Consider the following 20851-nt stretch of genomic DNA (forward strand, 5'->3'; position numbering starts at 1 on the left):
TATTATTATTATTATTATATGATGAGTTCAAAGGCTGCCTTTGATATGCACAGGCCCTCTCTAAATTTTGGCCCGTCTGCCATTCTACCCCGAGAGCGTTTGATCACCATCTTTAGTGGGGGCAAGATCCTGCCACTTGGAATGCAGATGGCAATGCCACTCCCAGATAACTGTCCCAGAAAAGCCCCTCCGGGTCAGATCTGCCGTTTTCCAGGAGCCCCTAGTTTATGGCCTTTTATCAAGAATGCACAGATGTAGCTGTCCCTCCGGCACCCAGATGTGAATTGGAGACGGGCTGTCACACACACACAGCCACAATCATCGAAATGTCCTTGTTGTCCTTGTTGTCAAAGGGACATTTCCACATTTGTAATGTTAGATCTACCTGTACTACCAGAGAGGATTCGCCTTTACGAACTCCTTTATAATAAACACTATACTGCTACTATTCTGCGTGTAGGAAATGCTGCTCAATAGACTTTCTCTAGCCCTTGCTAATCAAATGCATGAGACAGGCCCGTTGTACTGAACACACCATCCAGTGCCATTCACGACCCTGGCATTTAACACATCTGTGCACATGTCCTACCTCTTCCCAACACCACACCCAGACACCCGGGAGAACTCTGATATAGCTGGAGAAATGCCAACCCTTGGCATGCAGCTTTTAAAGTGCCAAACCGAGTAACAGTAACCTGCGCTCACAACCCCACCAGGGCAACCCGTGGTACGATCAATGAGCTACATCCGTGGATGGTAACCAGTGCTGCTGGCCGACGGAGATGCATTCGAGGTACATTCCCTGGATATATGTCTTACCCCTAGAATAGGGACTTGCAGCTAACTCTAATCAGCCAATCATGTATACACAATCAACAGTATGTATATGACCAGCACAGCGCTTTAAGCACGTTTGTCGACCATTTAGTGCCAAAGCCCTAGGGCTAGTAGCTAAATTAGCTGAAAACTAGGAAGTAGGTGAGAAAAAAAGTCATGTTAAAGCACCCTATAAAGGGCGATTTCCAACAGCTGCTAAGAACAAATTTCAGTTGTATGAAGCAATTCACATTTGCACCTTGGCTATCTCTATTTGAGTCTACCACTTAAGACTGATGAGGTGAGGAGGAATACATTTCTGATTAGTCTCCTTCAATTGCCTATAGAACTAGCAGGGTCCAGAATCTGCTGACTATGTAGTGCTGAATATGTATTGGTCTTGATGTAAATTTGTGAATGACTTATTTGAAATATTTCAAAGTATGTATTAGTAAGGAGCCGTTGATGAATATGATGTAATGTATTGACATTTAAACTATATTTCGTAATATATTGTGTTCATAAGATTTGATTTTAAGTATAATTTAAACCCCGTTTCTCCTGCAAGAACCCTTGACCAGCGCTGCGAGGCCTCGGTAGTCATGCGCTATAGAAATAGAATTTCATTTACAGATACAGAAGCCTCAACCAGTTTTTCGCTGACTGCTGAATCCTGGAATGTGCTAGATGATTTTGTTCGTTTCCTCTAGCAAATATGTGAAAAAAATTGGATAGTGTTTGAATGAAGTTCCATTCTGACTTTGGTTCTTGTTTCTGCCTGCTCTTACATCCTAGGTGTTTATCGGTGAGCTTCCTCAGGACTTTCTACGTATCACTCCCACTCAGCAACAGCAGCAGATCCAGCTGGATGCCCAGGCAGCTCAACAGTTGCAGTACGGAGGTGCCATGGGAACAGTTGGCCGGCTGAGCATCACTGTAGTGCAGGTACAAAGTTTTAACCCCCATTGCTTCTCTCGATTATTTGCCTTTTTCTTATGACGTATAGTGTCAGATGAATACTTGGCATGGTTTAGAATGCTTGTATTTATACAAGTAAGCCCAAAATGTGGCACTAGACCTCTCTCATTCCATGAACCTTACCCTTTAGTTTCTGAAAAGGTGAACTTAATGTTTCAAGACAACTTACATGTGTTTTAAGTTATAGTCTCATCTCTTGCCACGAAGTTATATGGAGCCTATGTGTTTTGTGAAATGTCACTTGTTTTGGCAATGTCATTATAAAACATAAGTAGCCAAGATATGTATGCAGTGATTATGTATACATTTAGCCTGGACTCCTGAGCTATTGATGATTAAAGTGCGCTGTACAAGAGCAAGTGCCATGAGACTAAATAGCCTGAAATGTATGTTTTTTGACTAACCTAAGTGCATATTCTCTAACTCTACTTTGCTCCACATTGCATTTGCGGTTAAAGCATTTATAAACATTTTCCTTCATGCTGCTTCCCCTAGACTGACTTGGGGGTCATTTTCCACGAAGCCTGCACTTACCTGTTGGACCGGTCTCCGCTGCAGCTTCTGGGGGGCTAACGCTGTGAGTCTCCCTGGCGCCGCATCGCTCCATCTTGCGGCCGGAGACTACAGCTCCCAGACAGCTTAGCGGGCACTTCCGGTTCTCGGCACCATCGCGCTCGGAGGCGCTACTTAAGACCAGAGGGCCCCTCGGTGGAGCAGGGGTCATTTTCTACAAAGGCTGCACTTACCTGTTGGACCAGTCTCCGCCTGCAGCTTCTGGGGTCCTAACGCTGCGAGTCTCCCTGCCGCCGCATCGCTCCATCTTGCGTCCGGAGACTACAGCTCCCAGACAGCTTAGTGGGCACTTCCGGTTCTCGGCACCATCGCGCCCGGAGGCGCTACTTAAGACCAGAGGCCCCCTTGGTGGAGCGGGGGTCATTTTCCACGAAGGCTGCACTTACCTGTTGGACCGGTCTCCGCCTGTAGCTTCTGGGGGGCTATCGCTGTGAGTCTCCCTGCCGCCGCATCGCTCCATCTTGCGGCCGGAGACTACAGCTCCCAGACAGCTTAGCGGGCACTTCCGGTTCTCGGCACCATCGCGTCCGTAGGCACTACTTAAGACTAGAGGCTCCTTCCGCGTCGAGGGACGCGCGTGGGCGACGCCGGGCGAAGCCCGGGACAAGGGCGGGACAGTCTGTGACAGTCCAAGACAGGAAGAGACTGGGCTGGGCCAGAAACCCCGATATATTTTAGCTGGCACTATATGCAGTGAGATTATATTAATTTTCTTTTACTTGGTGATTATACCACTAGGTGGTTTATCATTACTGGTTTAATTTCTGTGTAGCTTTGAAGAAGCCTTTTTTTTCGGTTCTTTTAATTGTGAACCATGTCTAAATTAAAGTCTACCCAGGTGCCTCATACCATAGATAATAACTTCATGAAGGTTGTGAGCAAGATCAATAATGAGAGGCGCCAGTCGCTGGGTTTAGCCAGCTCTCCCCCGCCACCTACTACGGAAACTGTACCGTTTTCATTGGTATTGGATGAAAGCTGCAGCACTAACAACCCCGAAGCCCCTGTTAAAGATGTTCCAAGGCAGGATATTTCTAACTTAGTCAACTTGGATGACTCTAACTCCACAGTACAGCATCCACGTACTCCAACCACTAGAGTGGTAAGGGCATGCAGAAAAGCCCAGACTAAACGCGGAGGGTTGCGCCCTGTGAGGAAAAGAGCAGTTACCCCCCCTAATACTTCGGATAAGGATGATAACAGCACGGTTAAAGAAGACGCTGTTATATTGGATGCTGAATTAATTAAGAATTTAGTGGGTATTAGTGGAGAAGTGTGGCTCACCGATTAGAGCGGCAGACCCTGAGGCAGAGGTCTGGCCCGGGACCAGGGTTCAATTCCCGACGCGGCAGGGTCTTGGGCTCAATGTCCACGGACTTGATAATTCTCGCCTAGGTGCCTACTCTAATCATGGGTCCCACTCTGCAGATCAGGGCAATAGCTTGCTTAATCTCCACAACGGCCCCGAAAGCGCCAGGATGCCTGGCCTCACCTTGGTGGTGGTTGAATAAAGACTGTAGATACAGGGGTAAGGCGCACGGCGTAAATGGTTGCTTACAAAGTTGATTTGTGGTTGTTTTGAATTTGAGGTGATTTTGATGATTTTTAGGGTGCTCCGACAAGTGGCGTAACCGTCCCAGTACGCCGGAAATTTGTGGCTGGTTGAGTGCGTTACAGGGTATGTAAACGCATCCTTGTGTTTGGGCACACCATTGGGTTCGTCATAAATACGACAGACTCCCGAATTTCAGAAATGAATTGCTTTTTAATTTGTGTTCAAGTTTTTCAAAGTTCATTTGGTTACATTTTATAACTTCATCTTATCCATATTGATGCATATGGTGAAATGATTCAACACTGTTAAGCTTCACATAAAACAAATGCTCCAATGCATTTCGGGCAGGCAAGGCCCTTTTTCAAGGAGCTCTGAAAACGTAAACATAAACACTTATTTAGAATTGGACTAACCCAAAAAGAAAACATGCATATATGCTTAAATGTTGCAATGATATACATTAGATTGACAACCCATGAGTACACATGCTTGTGTGGTGGAGTGATGGCAGGTGAACAAGGTGACCTTATGGCCCAGGGGGTGGAGGGTGGTGGGTTGAGGCGGCAAGGGGGTTCGGTGAAAAGGCAAGCGCAGGCAAGTATCAAAGACACTTACGTGCAGGTGGTCGGTCAGTTTGGTGAAGACCTAAGGAAAAGACGTGGGAGAAGACTGTTAACGCTGTCTGTTTCAAGCCAGTTGGCGAAACAAAGGGCTAATACTCGTCGGGGCCCCGACTTACTTGTGGATTGAGTGGATGCTTGCAGGTCATCAAGTTTGAAGCTTCAAACTTGATGCCCTGCAAGCATCCACTCAATCCACAAGTAAGTTTGGGGCCCCGACGAGTATTAGCCCTTTGTTTCGCCAACTGGCTTGAAACAGACAGCGTTAACAGTCTTCTCCCACGTCTTTTCCTTAGGTCTTCACCAAACTGACCGACCACCTGCACGTAAGTGTCTTTGATACTTGCCTGCGCTTGCCTTTTCACCGAACCCCCTTGCCGCCTCAACCCACCACCCTCCACCCCCTGGGCCATAAGGTCACCTTGTTCACCTGCCATCACTCCACCACACAAGCATGTGTACTCATGGGTTGTCAATCTAATGTATATCATTGCAACATTTAAGCATATATGCATGTTTTCTTTTTGGGTTAGTCCAATTCTAAATAAGTGTTTATGTTTACGTTTTCAGCGCTCCTTGAAAAAGGGCCTTGCCTGCCCGAAATGCATTGGAGCATTTGTTTTATGTGAAGCTTAACAGTGTTGAATCATTTCACCATATGCATCAATATGGATAAGATGAAGTTATAAAATGTAACCAAATGAACTTTGAAAAACTTGAACACAAATTAAAAAGCAATTCATTTCTGAAATTCAGGAGTCTGTCGTATTTATGACGAACCCAATGGTGTGCCCAAACACAAGGATGCGTTTACATACCCTGTAACGCACTCAACCAGCTCACCTTGGAGGTGCCCAGTAAGTGAAATCTCACAGGGAAAGCCAGGAAGGGTTCCACAGCGGTATACAGCGCCAAGATACCTTCTAGGTGATAGTGCGCTTTACAAGTATACACACATTTACACATTTACATTCACATATTATTGACTCCAAGATTAAGGGCATTGTTAAACCTCTCATGACTAAAATTGACCAGCTAACTGCTGAAGTCAATAGATTAGGTGGTCTACTTAAAAAGTCTGTAGAAGTAGCGGATAGTCAAACGACATTGCCATTAAGTAATCGTGATAATCAGGATGTTGCCCCTCAGAGAGATGTAGGCCCTAGTGATAATGGTACATGCAAGCCATCAACTTTCGCGCTTCCAGTCAGTAATGATAGTCAAGCTGTAACAAAAGCCGACGGTAATGAAGACTGGACTGAGGTTAGACATAGGCACGCTACTAATCTCCCGCCTGATTGTGCCCCGTACGTGGTTGTTTTAACCAATGTCCCCCCAGCTGAGAATGGCAAATACCAGGAAACACACAAGACCTTAAAAAATAAAACGGTGTCCTGGCTGCACAGATACTGTGGTTTTCCAACTGCCTTCTCAGACCAAGTTTTGACCACCAGAAGGGTGAACTGGATTGGGAGTTCCAGGAAATGTTTTAGGGGTGATTGTGTTATAATAAATTTTAAGCACCCACAACATGCAGCCACTGTACTTCTGAGAGCTGCATCCCTACTGATTACTGATGGTAATGTGTGTGCCCGCTCACTTGGGTTTTTCTATAGCCCTCCTGGTATTTCCCCTCGTGATGGTAGAAGAGGTATACCCTGGCCGGTGATCCAGAGGCCACATCCTGATCTTGTAATGCAAAACCGATAGCAGATTCTAAATTCTATGGATGCCAATGATTGACCCGAACCGAGAGGGAAGCTCCGACCCCAGGAGCTTATTAGCCCTTCTTTGGCTGTCTGTGAGAGCAATATCGTGGCTCCAGAGTCCACAATTAGTATAGATATTGATCAGGGGATGGGTGATAGTGCCCTATCTAAATCTGGGGGCCTAAGTAAAATAATTCAGAATGAGAGTGGGGGGAGAAATAACAGTCTGATGCCTGACAGTGATAGTGCCAGGGGTAAAGGCACAACAATTGTCTGCTGGAATGTGGCAGGACTGAAATCAAAAGAGAGGGACCCGGGTTGGGCTAAATTTATTAATGCCCACGATATATTATGTTTTCAGGAAACGTGGAGTACGAGTGAAGATAATTATGACTGATTTGTTTCCTATAATTTATTAGCGATGGGTGGGGGTCCAGGTAGACCTAAAGGTGGTCTCCTCACACTTGTTACTATTTCACGTCCTATTGTGGTTAATAGGTATATACCTGTAAGTGATCTTGTACAGAACCTTTGGCTAATAGAGGGCAAAGAGCGCAATATTTTATTGATTAATTACTACAACAATATTTTCGATGGTACTAGGGCTAAATTGGTAATAGATTTGGCCGCCGCTATTGATAATTTGTGTCAGGAAGTGAATGTTGTATTTGATTTTATCTGGGTGGGGGATTTCAATATTGCATTGTGTGATATGTCAGCACAGAAGGTTTGTGGGGTTACCAATAATGCGGGATGGAATATTTTGCATTTTGGTCACAGTGGGTATGGCGAAGCATTGCATAAGCTCATGGGCTGTTATAATTTGGAAATAGTGGAGTGCTGTAAAGATGTTGATGGATTGCCCATCCCTACTTTTTAAATTTGGCACGCCACCTCTGTCATCGACCATGTGATTTTGTCGTCGAACATTATTCCTTACTGTGTACCCCCACGAATTGAAGTCACCACATTAAGTGATCACAATCGAATTATTCTGAACACTAGCCTTTGGGTAGGTAGCTCGATTGATGTAGGTAATATAATTACAAACGTGGAACCACACAGGACCAATGGGGTAAGGCTAAAATGGGTAGGAGAAAAGTCTAGGGAATTATCCAGCTCCATAATTAAGGATAGCCTGACGGATATTGTTTTTATTTTAGAAAATAGATGTGATTCCGAAAAAGTTTTATCATTGTTCAATGTAATTAATAAAGCGATTGATGCCAAATTTACGGGAAGTAACAGTAGGCAATGTAGGAGTGGACCAGGTTGGTTTAACCACCATTGCACCGCCATATTAACTAAACTCAAGCAGGCATTAGTAGATAAACCCAGGGACAAAAAAGTAATAATTAATCTGAGAATGGAGTATAAACGTGTGCTCAAACAGAGGAAGTGCGAACTGCAGCAACTGGCTTGGGATTCTCTTAACCAAGCGGCAGAACTTTCAAACTGCACCCTCTTTTGGGCCACTGTTACTTCCCCCTTCCTAAGAGAAGAAAAAACACCAGAGTTAACATCTAATGTATCAAGTGAAGGGTGGATTGTCCGTTTCTCCTATATTTTTGATACCAACAGAATTTTAGAGACTTGCCCAAATCAGTGGGCTGTTTTGCCGCTTGATATTTCTGTTCAAGAGGTTGAATGCGGAATACGTAATAGTAAAGGAGGGAAAGCTCAGGGCCCTGATGGGGTACCTATAGATGTTTATAAGGCAGCACCAGAGGTGTGGGGACCTCTTCATACAACTGTTTTCAATGCTGAAGTGTGTACCGAGCCCCCTGCAACCTGGGGCGAATCGATTATAGTACCAATTTATAAAAAGGGCAGCAGGTCTGACGCAAAAAACTATCGCCCGATCTCGCTCCTTGACTCATCAGTCAAGGTGATGAGTAGAGTTATGCTTGTGAGATTAGAGGATTGGGCCGAGCAGAATGGTATACTGGCTGATGGTCAGTTTGGTTTTAGAAACGGCCGGGGTGCGGTTTTAGAAAAGGCCGGGGTACGCTTGATCAATGTATTAATCTTGATCTATTGATCGGGAAGTACACTGAAGCCAAACCTGGCTCAATGTACCTTTGCTTTGCAGACCTGAGTACTGCTTTCGATATGGTAGACCATGCAATTTTGTGGCCAACTTTGTTGAAGCTAGGCGCACCCAAAGGTATTATCTTCTTCCTCGCCAGGTTATATGAGAAGTTGAAAACTAGTGTGCGCTTTGGAACTAGAGGAGAATGCACCCCACAATTTAGTGTTAGAAGAGAAATTAGACAGGGCTGTGTTCTGGCTCCCCTCCTATTTATTTTATTTATTAATGAAATTGATGTCATTTAAAAAAAAGTTAAACGCTGATGCCCCTCAGGTCAAAGGTGTACCAGTGCCGGTGTTATTATACGCCGATGACGCTGTTTTACTTTCAAGGACCCCGGTGGGATTACAGCGACTAATGGATAGTTTTTCCTCTTTTATTAAAGATAGAAAATTGGTAATTAATAAAGGGAAAACTTACACCATGACCTGTGGAGCTAAAGCTAGAGTTTTAAATACTTTTTTTGTAGATGGAGAGAAGGTGCAACAGGTGGAAAAATTGTGTTACCTAGGTATTACTTTTTCTAATGATAGGAAATGGAAAAATGAATTTATTAATATCTGTAATAAAATGGCAAAAAATGCCCATGGTATTTACAGATTTGCTGCCAAGGTAGGGTATCCCCGTCCCAGAGATATGCTCAAGATTTACCAGGCTAGATGTGCTACTGTAGCACTGTATGGGGCAGGAGTGTGGGGCCACAGCTGTGTTTCAGAACTGCAGCTGGAGGAAAATCTATTTTTAAAAGGCTCCTTTGTTTGCCCATGTCAGCTTCGATTGAATTAATTCATCGAGAGCTAGCTGTTAATCACTTAGCTGATCTATTATGCCTTAGGCCATTGATGACTTGGCGGTCTATTTTGCTAGAGGATGATAAGCAATTTAATAGATCTATTGTTGAGGATTGTTTATGCCTGGACAAATACCACAATATTCCTTGGTTAAAATATGTTGCCTGCTTTTCAGACATTTTTAATCTTAATCTTTTAGATAACCCTGGTGCAGAATCTATGATCTCCAAATCTGAAATGGAAAATACTTTCTTGAAATTCATGGGGAGAACGCGGGCAATTGCAGCCGGATCTCTGTCCACTGTTATTTTGTATAATAGGTATATTACAGTGGAAGGTTTCCCTTCGTATTTAACCATGGTAACTAGGAATTCTCACAAATTTGTACTAACTAGGCTCCGATTCGGAATGGCCCATCACTTGGTAGCCCATCCTAATATTAAGAAACATCCGACTGGGCCTTGCAGGTGTGATTATGTATCCACCCAGAGCATTGTACACTTTCTGTTGTTATGTAAACTGTACACATACTTTAGTATTGCTTTTCTGAAACCCATGTTTGTTAAATACGGAATACGCACAGTTACACATGCTATGATCTTAATTTTTAACTTGGAATCGCCAGATATCTGTTTTTATACTGCAACGTTCTTAAATAAGTGCATCAACGCTAGGAAAAGTATGATTTTTTAACTGCATTTTTGATCAACTGGTTAGATATGTCTATTTTAATGTAAATAACTGCATTTGATATGATATTATGAAATATGTAATATTAGTTTTTATTCTTTTAACATGTTGTACTTTGTGCTTCTATGGTCATTTATTTGAACCGAATTAAGCTTCATGAAATGAAATGACTTGGGATTCACGTGGCAGCAATAATCTAGGTTACTTAGTTTAAAATGTTTTTTTATTTAACGTAAACATTGGTGTTCTTTTATTATTGTGGCCCAAACTCTTAGTCATCTACTTCACGGTCACTGATATTTTGGTTAGGTTATGCAAATATGAACACAAGATGAAAGAAAAAAATACATACCTGATTTTGACACCTGAAAATCTATGAAATTTTGCATTTCTTGAAAGCCGTATAATCAAAGTTTCAGCTAAAGGACTTTCTGGCAGATACTTCTACCTGCAGATTCCTCACCTGTGGAGCATACCCAAGCACCAAATTGGACCTGGAAACTTCAAAGTGGACACTTTGCTGATAGGGAGCACTGGCTTTGCATTCACATTGAGACTGGCATTAGATGACATCATCAAAGCTAAATAGCAGCAGCCCTGGTGCAATAATAAGTTCCCTTTTTTTCGTTGCAGATCCTGCACTCTCGGAGAACTTTTCCCTCAAAAGCATGCAACTTTCTGACGTTATACAGTACCATGTCTCCTCCCAAGATATCAATATTTAAACCATGTTTGGACTGCAAGGTGTGCCTCTGGTGCTTAAAGTCTTACCACGACTCGCAGTCGTTTTTGAACCCATGCACTCTATTTATTTCCTAAGGTGTCAGTGCCTATGGGCTCTTCTATGCCGTATGGACAACCTGTGTTTATGCACATAACACAGATGGTGACTGGCACCGCACCACCAGCTCTGGTGCCAGCTCAGCATTTAATGAGCCGGTCTTGCGCTACACAATTCCTTGGATGGCGCCATTGCTGCTACTGCCGCCACCACCTACACCTATGACTTTGGGAATGATGCGGAGATAAAATCTTGAAGAGCTGCCCAGCGCCTCATTTCAAAAGAGCAAGAAAGGGAGAGGTTGCATGAGGTCTTTGACACCGACGATTCAGACACACTGAAGATCCAGAAGGGGAATTTCATTGCCGATTGTCTTCAAGTAGCCTAGAGACCTACCGAGAACTGGCTATGGACTTCCCCACTGGACCACCAATGCCTGAGATGATCCCTTTTCAAAAGAGCATAGTGAAAGCTGCAGAAACGCAAGATGTGCAGGGACCAAGACTAAGGCCATCGGGGAGGTGCTGCGACCGACCAAGTCCTTATTCCCCTTGTAATGAGGTCGCCACTGAGCCAGTCATGGCAGCATGGGACAGACCTCCCTCAGCCACATCGATTAACAGATTGGTTGTCTGTCTCTATCGCCATGCCCCAGGTGATCCACTTTTCCTCTCTACATATTCTATGCCTAACAGCTCTATAATACAGGCTTACTTCTCTGTGCAATTGGGAGGAACATTCCCATCTGCACATGCAAACCGTGTCAAAGCGCCTAGAGGCATGGGAAAGGAAGACTTTTTCTGCAGTGAGTGTGATGCCACAATATATTAATGCCAGCTGTATCCTAGCAAAACACACCCATGCCCATTGTGGTTCCGCCAGAAGACCTGCATGATCACTTTCAAGAAGGGAGGTTGGAAGAACAACTCTCCTCTAGGCACATTAGTGAGTGAGAACTGACCCAGCTCGAGCAATTGGTACCTCCCTATCAGTCAGGAGACGCAACTGGCTGGGACTCTCCAATTTCTCCACTGATGTCCAGAATAGCTTGATGGACCTACCCTTTGATGGAGTGCGCCAATTTGGTGACAAAGCTGATTCAGTTTTAGAGCCCTTCAAGATCCATAAGGCCACCGCTCCTACCCTGGGTTTACAACCACCTTTTGCCTCAAGGGATTTCCATCAATTTCAGCGTGTTTTGTGGCTTGGCCAGAAGTTTCTCCTTTGAAAACCACAGCGATATCTGCCTCAAAATCAACAGATTGCTAAGGCAGTACAGAGGTTAATCCAGGGGAAGGGGCTTAGCCTCCATTCAGCAACCCTCCTCATATCCCTTGCATGCACCTTCAAGAAAGAAAACCTAGTTTACATCCCAACATCCACCAGGAGCTTGTGAATAAATAAATGAATGAATAAATATATGAATGAATTTGGTTTATAAAGCGCGTAATACCCAAGGGTGTCTTAGCGCTCGGCGGAACAGGACGAAAAAGAGGAGGCAGCAGCCAGGCAAATGACTCGCCAGACCCTGGAGCTAAGTTGGCAGAAACAGCCAGGTCTTCACCTGCTTTCTCAACAGCTGCAGGCTGTTTTGGGAGCGGAGGGCCAGCGGGAGGGAATTCTATAACTTTCCCCCTTGAAATGTCAGTCATCCCGCCCCATTTGAATCACCTGTTTCTCTGAAGCTGCACCTTGTGTTCTGTGCTGGATCTCAACATTCTACTCTGCGTATACCATGTAAATAGCTCCTGAAAGTAGAGGGGGCAGATTGCATGAAGTGCCTAATGCATTAGGCACAAGGCTTTGAATGAGATTCTCCTCTCGACAGGCAGCCAGTGCAGGCCATGTAGTAAATGTGACAGAGGTTTGAACTTGGAAATGTTCAAAAGTGTTCATGCCACCGCATTTTGAAGAGACTGCAGTTTTTTTGTAGAATATTTTGGAATTCCTAGGTTAAGAGTGTTACAGTAATCTAGCTTTGATCCAACTTGGGCCAGCATTATGGTCTTCAGCAGTTCAGGGGGAGTAAACAGACATATTTTTTTCAGAATATGTAGCAGATAGTAACCCCCTGAGGTTACTGCATTGATGTGAGCACTGAAGCATAACTTGGTAACAAAGATGACTCCCAAGATTTTTAGCCTTCAGTACTGGCTTTGGTAGATCCCCCAACTCCTGGGGCCACCACAATACATTCCAGAAGGAGCTTTCATTCCCTAATAGCAATACCTCAGTCTTCCCAGAATTTAGCTTAAGGCAATTCTCCTCCATCCAGCCTGCCACTGCTGACCTGCAGCTGTGAAGTTATGAGCATCATATTCAACCTTTGATGTTACTGACACCACAATCTGTGTGTCGTCAGCGCAAGAGAGTACAGATAGGCCAAACCTCACAATAAGCTGAACCAGAGGGGTAACATAAACATTAAAAATCGTTAGACTGAGGGCCGAGTCATGTGGGACCCCTCATGGGAGACAGAAGGGGCTAGATTTAACCCCATCCAACTCCACCCACTGACTATTTTCTAAAAAGGTGTTCAGCAATCAAAGTGCTGTGCTCCTAAAGCCCAACGTATGTAGGTGTTTTCTCAGAAGCACATGGTGAACCGTGTCAAAGGCGGCAGAGAGATAGAGTAGAATTAATGCCGCTCTGCCGCCCTTGTACACTCTCCCTCTGATTTCCTCCGACTCCGCCACCAGTGCGGAATCGGTGCAATGTTGGGCTCGGAACCTGTGCTGAGCAGGGTCCAACAATCAGTGGGCATCCAGAAAGGTTTGTAGCTCTGCGTTCATAACCTTCTCCAAGACCTTAGCCAGGAACGGGAGACGGGAAATAGGTCTATAACCGTCCACTGACCTAGGGTCCAGAGAAGGCTTTTTCACAGGAGGGAGAATAGAGGCCTTCTTCCAGATGTCTGGATATAACCCAGACTCAGAATTTGCTTCAGAAGGTCATTGAATGGTCCCCCCACCTGATTGGTCAACTTATTAAAGATTTCGAGGCGGTATGGATCAGAAGGAACACCCGACCTAATACAGCTCATCAAGCTGATGGTTTTTTCCTGCGTGAGAAGAGCGAATTCCTCAAATGTTGGGAAAACTTCATGACCCCTGTCTGACTCTGAAGCCCAGGCCCACTCTGAGTTCCAGCTGGGGCTGGTACTGGGAGGCTGCTGAGAAAAAGCTTGGAAGATGGAATTGACCTTAGATTGAAAGTGGTCCGCTAGCACGCCGCTGAATGCTTCGTCCATCTCAAAAACCTTACTGTTACTCCAGTGTGACAGATCATTTACTCTTTTAAACTGTTCCCTAGCGGAATTCCCATCTGTTTTAATTTTGCCTGAGAAAAACTTGGTCTTTTCAGCTTTTAATAAGCTGTTTGTACCCTGCAAGGATCTTTTTGTACCTAGCTTTTTTCTCGGGGGAGTAATCTTCTCTCCAAAGACGCTCTTCCCGTCTACTGCTGAGTTGTGCTTCCTTCAGCTTAGGGGAAAACCGCGGCGCAAAGGGACATTTCCTATGGGTTTTTATTGTTCTCATAGGTACTATTTTACTGCATGCAGTCTCCAGCCATTGAGTGAGGCTGCTGGCAGCTTTGTTATTATCCTTGTCAAGGTCAGGTGAGGACTTTGAGAGAGCAACCTGTAGTGCTTCTATATTCTAACGTTTCCAAGGCCGAACGCAAATACTTTGGCTGAGTTGCCCCGTTCCGCTCCCTGCCACTGGGTCAAAATGGAAAAGAAGACAACTGAATGATCTGTCCAGCGAAGTGGGAGGGTCTTAATTGAGCCTAATTCAGCATTATTAGTAAAAATGCCATCCAGAGTGTGATTGGCTGTATGAATTGGTGAAAAAATGTTAGGATAGATCAAAGCTTTTAAGAATATCCACCAGATGTCCTGTTTTCACATCAGTGGTGGCCTCCAGATGGAAGTTAAAATCCCCAACCAAGGTAAAATTACCATAAGTAATACTCAATTCCATTTACGTCTGTAGTTTGTCGATAAAGCCCCTCCTGGGCCAGAGGGGACGGTAAGCCTATAGCCCTTGGAAGGTGTAGGATTTTGTGAGACTGAGACTAAACCTGAGAGCCTCACAATCTAAATGAAGTACTAATGTGAACTTGGCCACAAACGTACTACGATAAATAATTGCTAGCTCATTCCCCCCAACCCACCCCCACCCCTACATGGTCTGGTCTATTCAGTCTTTCAATGTTCTATCCTTCTGGAACCGCCACCTTAAAATCTGGATCCGATGCCTTATTGGCCCAGGTCTCCGTAAGGAAAGTAATGTCTGGGTTGTGCTGGGTCATTAAATCAGCAAATTCAAGCTAGTGCTTGATGAGGGACTTAGTATTGAGAAGTAGGCAGTAGTGTGCCTTTATAGCAAGACGCTTTTCCACACTATTTTTGATAGAAATGCTGTGGGGTTAACAAATCCACAGCAATTGCACTTATATTTCCCCTTACTAACACCCAAGTCCTGAGAAGAACAGTACCTGTCCACTGGCCAGTGGGTCTGAGGGTGAGGAGTACACTCCTCGTATAGGTGATGAAAAAGGCAGGGTTCCTGGCACCATCCAAGTGCGGGAGGGCGTAGATGGGTTTGCCTTAGGCGCACCCGCTGCATGCCTGGCCCCTTACCGCCATTCATATGAGGGAGGGAGAGGGACCAAAACTAGAGTGCCAGCCTCCTAAAGATGGCTGCTCACCCAGAAGTGAGTCAGGAGAGGTGGGGGCAAAGAAGCCCGCTTCCTGCTCCCTCCACTCAAACCGGCGAATGCCGGGCGGTGGACCAAGGAGGTCAGAGTTAGGGCAATCCCCGATTGAGCTTCTGGGAGGGAAAGTTTCCTCTTTTCTCTCCTCCTGGAATGCCATTACTTCGGACCAGTGGGTCCCTTATATTGTGGAAAGTGGTTACATACTTCCTTTCCTTTAGGTTCGACCCCAATTCCTTCCCCCACACCCTCATCCTTCCACTCCCTCCCCAGATAATCAGGCCATACTTCAACAAGAGGTGGCAGTACTTCTGAAGATATGAGCTGTCGCGCTAGTGCCAGAACAGGAACAAGGGAAGGGATGTTACACAAGTTACTTTATGGTGCCCAAGAAGGACGGCTGTTTGGTTCTGATCCTGAGACTTGAACAGCTTCTTCAAAAAGAGATGTTCAAGATGATGATCCTAGCTCAAGCTCTCCTGGCATTGTAGCTTGGAGACTCAATTGTTTCTCTTGACCTGCAGGATGTGTACTTCCACATCCCTATCCTGTGGCCACATTGGACAAACTTGTAGTTTGTGATGGGTTCTGTGAACTACTAGTTTGCAGTACCACCCTTTGCCTTGACAGCAGCACCTCAAGTCTTCACAAAGTTGATGGCAGTGGTAGTGGCACATCTTCGACGATCCGGCATCCTTATTTTCCCGTTCCTAGATCACTGGCTAATCAAAGCGAGTTCACCAGAGATGATGTTGAACCATTTGCAGTCGACAATATCTCTACGGTTTGACCTGAGTTGGTTGATTGAAAAGCCCAGATCTCACCTTCGGCCCCTGCTTTAGGACTACAGTTTATTGAGCAAGTGGTGGACACCAGTCTTCTCTATGCCTTTCCTCCTCAAAGGATCAGTGACATTCAGGAGATTATTCCATCCTTTCAGCCCGGCATGAGAATTTCAGTTCTACAGGTTCTCGGATTCATAGGTCTGCTAGCATCCTAAATTCCACTGGTCACACACGCATATTGGCACATTAGGGCCCTGCTGTGGTGCCTTGACAGGCAGTGGCTACTCCCGGGTTGGAATTGATGGGGGAGGGGGGGTCACATTTCTTTTTTTTTTTTTTCCATTTTTTTTTTCATTTCAAGTTTTTTTTATTTTTTTCCATCAACATCAGAATTACATATTCATAATACATTGCCAGAGAAACAGAAACAACAAAAAAAAAGAAAAAAATATATATATATATATTCCTGCAATTCGGAAAGCATTAACGCCAATTGTAAAACTAATGAAGCATTTTTTTCCAAATACACAAAGAGCTTTAGACACAATGGAAGACCCTCATTAAGAGATATCTCACATATTCTTAATTGCGTCTGACTTTACACCTATTTCATCTTAAGTCTCTCCCAACCTTCTTTTCCATTCAATTATTGGGGCCCATATCCTCCGTCCAGCCTCTTTTTTTTCCCTACCTTTTTTTTCATATAGGGCCATTTCTAATATATATATGGCCAGTACACGAGAGATCCATTGTTGTAATGTTGGGGGGTTTGGGTCTTTCCAGAGTGTTGCTATACATAGTCTGCTGAGAGTCATAGCTAAGTACAGAAATTCATGGTGAAGAACGTCTACACCCGCCCTCACTACACTCAAAATCATGACTTCATCTGTCAGAGTTAAATGTATCCCCAGAGAGTCGGAGAAGAATTGTTCCAAAGATTTTTTATATATATCCAGAGAGGGGCATGATGCAAACATATGGATTGTATCTGCTTGTGTGGATTGGCATCTCGGACAGATGCCCCTGTTATTTCCCCCCCACTGCGCTATTTTTTGAGGGGTATAATAAAGTTCAAACATAGTCTTATATTGCTGAGATTGTAAATTTGCTACTCTTAAGACCGAATTTGACAGTTTTAATGACTTCTCTGCCTCATTTCCTGTTAGACCTAGTTTGACTCTCCACTTCACATACATTCTATCACAATCATCCTTTTTATATTTACAGATTTCCTCGTATAATTGCGAGATGGAGGATCCCCCTTCTTCCCTTACACATTCCAGTAGTTCGACCCTCTGGAAATTCATGTCTCCTCCCTGTTTCTTTACCAGAACTGACCTCACTTGTAAGTACTTAAAAAAGTCTCTGCGTCCTAAGTTATATAAGCGGTGTGCTTGCTCAAACGAGATCAGACCGGTTGCCCCTATAAGGTCCCCGATGGTTTTAACCCCTAATGCATCCCATCCCCTCATAACTGAGTCGTGAAATACCCCCGGCAGTGATGGGTTCCCATACAGAGGGGTATAGTAATTCATTCTCCCTAGTTTTAATTTTCTCCTTATCCCAGACCAGACTGATCTTGCGGCCACCAAGGTCTTACACCTTACTTTTTTGTGATAGCTCCTCTCCTCATAAGTGAGTAACCATTGACTAGAGTTTTTCACTACGAGTTCGTATACGTCTGGGATCCCATCTCTGCCTCTCCATCTGTCTATAACACTCCCCCCCCAGCATGCCTCTGGTATATTGCAAGACCGTTGCCCAGTAATATGCCTTAAAGTCTGGTAGCGCCAGCCCACCTCTCTCTCTTGGGAGTGACAGAAATATTTGGCTGCAACGTGTTTTTCCCTTGGCCCAAATAAATCTGTTTGTTACCTTTTCTAGCTCCCTGAACCACCTATTGTTAAAAATTAATGGTATGGTCCTAAATAAATAAAGCACTTTTGGCATAAACACCATTTTGATAACATTGCAGCGACCAATTGTTGTTAGATGTAGGTTATTCAGTTTGTCAAAATCAATTTTGGCCTTATCTATAATGGGGCTTAAACTCTTCGATACCACTTTCGAGAGGTCTGAGGTTATGCGAACCCCCAAATATACTGCTGTCTCTACCACTCTTGGATCGACCAAAGATATATTCTGATTTATCACTACTTGGGTCTTATTTACATTTAATTTATACCCAGACAGTCTTCCAAATGTAGCCGCTTCCTGTTCTATTTCTGTTAGGGCTGACATTGGTTCGCTTGATGTTATGGCCAAGTCATCCGCATATCCTAGTATTTTAGTTTCATACCCGTTCAATGCTATGGGCAAGATGTTTCTGTTCTGCTCTATTCTCCTAATGAATGTATCTATGTATAGAGCGAAGAGTAGCGGGGAGCAGGGGCACCCTTGCCTAGTTCCTCGTCCAATAACTATTGTACCACTCAGCTCCCCCATGGTTCTAACTCTTATTCTTGGATTGTGGTATAAGGCTTTCAAAGCTCCCACATAGCCCTCCCCCAGATTCAGCTTCTCCAACGCAGCCCAGAGGAATCCCCACGAGACCCTATCAAAAGCCTTCTCAGCATCTAAAAGCATCTAGGGTCTCGTGAGGATGCCGTACCATCGAATAACGTGAGCACTCTTCTGACATGTTCCGCTGTTCCTCTCCCAGGGATAAATCCGTGCTGCCATGGGGAAACAATCTTGCCAATTACTGCACCTAGCCTATTTTCCAGCATCTTGGAGTAAATTTTCACATCGCTGTTCATTAGGCTTATCGGCCTATACGACCCAGGATTGGTTGCAGGTTTATCTTTTTTCAGAAAGACAATCATAGTTGCCTCTCCCCATGACTCCGGAGGTATCGCACCCTCTTGTATATTTACAGCCAACTCATATAGTTCTTCTTCTATCTCTGGCAAAAATGTTTTGTAAAACTCCAAGGGTATAGAGTCCGGGCCTACTGCTTTGCCAGATGGTAAGTCATGAATTGCCCTCTGTATTTCTACTTTATTAAATGCCGTCTCCAATGTCCCTCTGTCCTCGGTCGTTAGTTTCTCTAATCTGACACTCCCAAGATAATTATATATATCTTCGCTAGATGCCATATAGTCAGCTTCATATAGCTTCTGATAGTAGTCTCGAAAGCTAGCACATATACTCTCGGGTGTTGTTGCGACACTTCCATTCTCAGATCTGATCTCAGATATATCCCCCCTTTGTAGCAGCCTGCCTTGTTCGAACAGCTAGCGTTCGACCTATCTGCTCACTATACTCATATTGATCTTTCCTCCAAGCCAAATATTTCCCTGCTGCTTTAGACGCAAATAGTTCCCCAACCGCTGCCTTAGCCATAGCAAGCTCGTATGTTATTCTAACAATATCCTGATTCGCCCTAATTGCGCTACTGAGTTCATGTTCTAGTCTGGCAACTGTCCTTATTCTCGTTTCTACTTCCTCCCTCTCTGCCTTATTCCGCCTAATCGAGTATCTGATTGTCTCCCCCCTTATACCTGCTTTTAGGGTGTCCCATACTACTGCAGGGGGAGCAGAACCTTTGTTTAGTACCAAAAAGTTTCTTATCCATTCTTTCATTAGAGCAGTGTATTCTGAGTCCTGTAGCAAAGCTCTCTCAAAAGTCCAATTTGTCATCTTCTTTTGTTGGACAGCGGTTGTTATATCTAAGATAAGCGGGTTATGGTCGGACATTAGCCGGGGTAGTATGCTAATCTTTGCGATGGATGCTACTGCTGGTGATACCAGAAAATAGTCTAGCCTTGCTAAGACCTTGTGAGGGGCAGAGTAATATGTACTACCTGTCCCTAAATTATTTTGCAGTTCCCATATATCTACTAAACCATTGTCACACATTAATTGAATCAATGCTCTGTGACTTCTCTTCTTCCGACCAGAGAATTTCCCCGGATAATTTTTCCACAGGCCATTCAATCCATTCACATTCAAGTCTCCACAGACTATTAATGGCAGAGGCCAGTTGGCTATTTCTAGGTTAACAGAGTCCATAGCTTCAGGGTCGTCTACGGTGGGAGCATACAATGAGCATAGTGTGAAATTAAAGCTTTGTACCTGGCACTCCACCAAGACCCATCTACCATAGCGATCTGACTTTTGCCTATTTACTACCACACACCCATACCTTGCTAAGATCGCTACCCCTCTTGTTCTTGTTCCTTGTGTCGTATATGATACTAATTGGTATCCCAGCTCAGCATGCAATGTTCTTAAATATTCCTTCATTGCTCTTCGTTTTTTTCCATCATTTAGTCCGCAGACATTCAACGAAACTATCCGCATAGGCATTTCTTTTTCATTTTCACTCTTTCCCAATCAGTTTTTGTTAACCTGGCATCTTTAATTTCTTCTATAGCTTGATGTGATGGATTTTTTTCCCCCCACTTTCCCCTCCTCGGCCCTCTCTTATTTCCCCCTGATCCCTCCCACAAATTGCTCTTCCCCCCCACTACCAGTTCCCCTCCCTCGGTCCCCCTCCCTTCCCCCCCTTACCATCCTATGAGGCTTGCTGGGTCCCCGAGTACCCAGGTGTGGGCGTCAGTGTGGGCAGAATGCGCCTCAGTGCGTCCCGCAGGCAGGCCCTTTATACTTTGGCGGTGTCGAGTGGGTGGGGTATACAAACATTCATACCAAATTTCAGATGCATTTATTCCCCCCACCCCCCTTCCCCAACCCTTTCTGATTGCTCCCCATGTTTTTGTGTTCATGGACTGGTTGCT

At 44.5% G+C, this 20851-nt stretch overlaps 1 protein-coding gene across 3 annotated transcripts in view; it reads left to right on the forward strand.

The window, feature by feature from the left end:
- TOLLIP (toll interacting protein) overlaps window positions 1-20851 on the forward strand; it is a 343606-nt gene that overhangs the window by 88742 nt on the left and 234013 nt on the right. For all 3 annotated transcript variants that reach the window (XR_015308513.1, XM_086957730.1, XM_086957731.1), the window contains exon 2: window positions 1612-1761. Coding sequence is in view for 2 of the 3 variants with exons in the window: in XM_086957730.1 (XP_086813856.1) it covers window positions 1612-1761 (150 nt within the window). In the remaining variant the exon portion in view is untranslated. The remainder of the gene's footprint in view (window positions 1-1611; window positions 1762-20851) is intronic.

This window comes from Lissotriton vulgaris, chromosome 2_1 (assembly GCF_964263255.1).
Source record: "Lissotriton vulgaris chromosome 2_1, aLisVul1.2, whole genome shotgun sequence".
Classification (NCBI taxonomy): Eukaryota; Metazoa; Chordata; class Amphibia; order Caudata; family Salamandridae; genus Lissotriton; species Lissotriton vulgaris.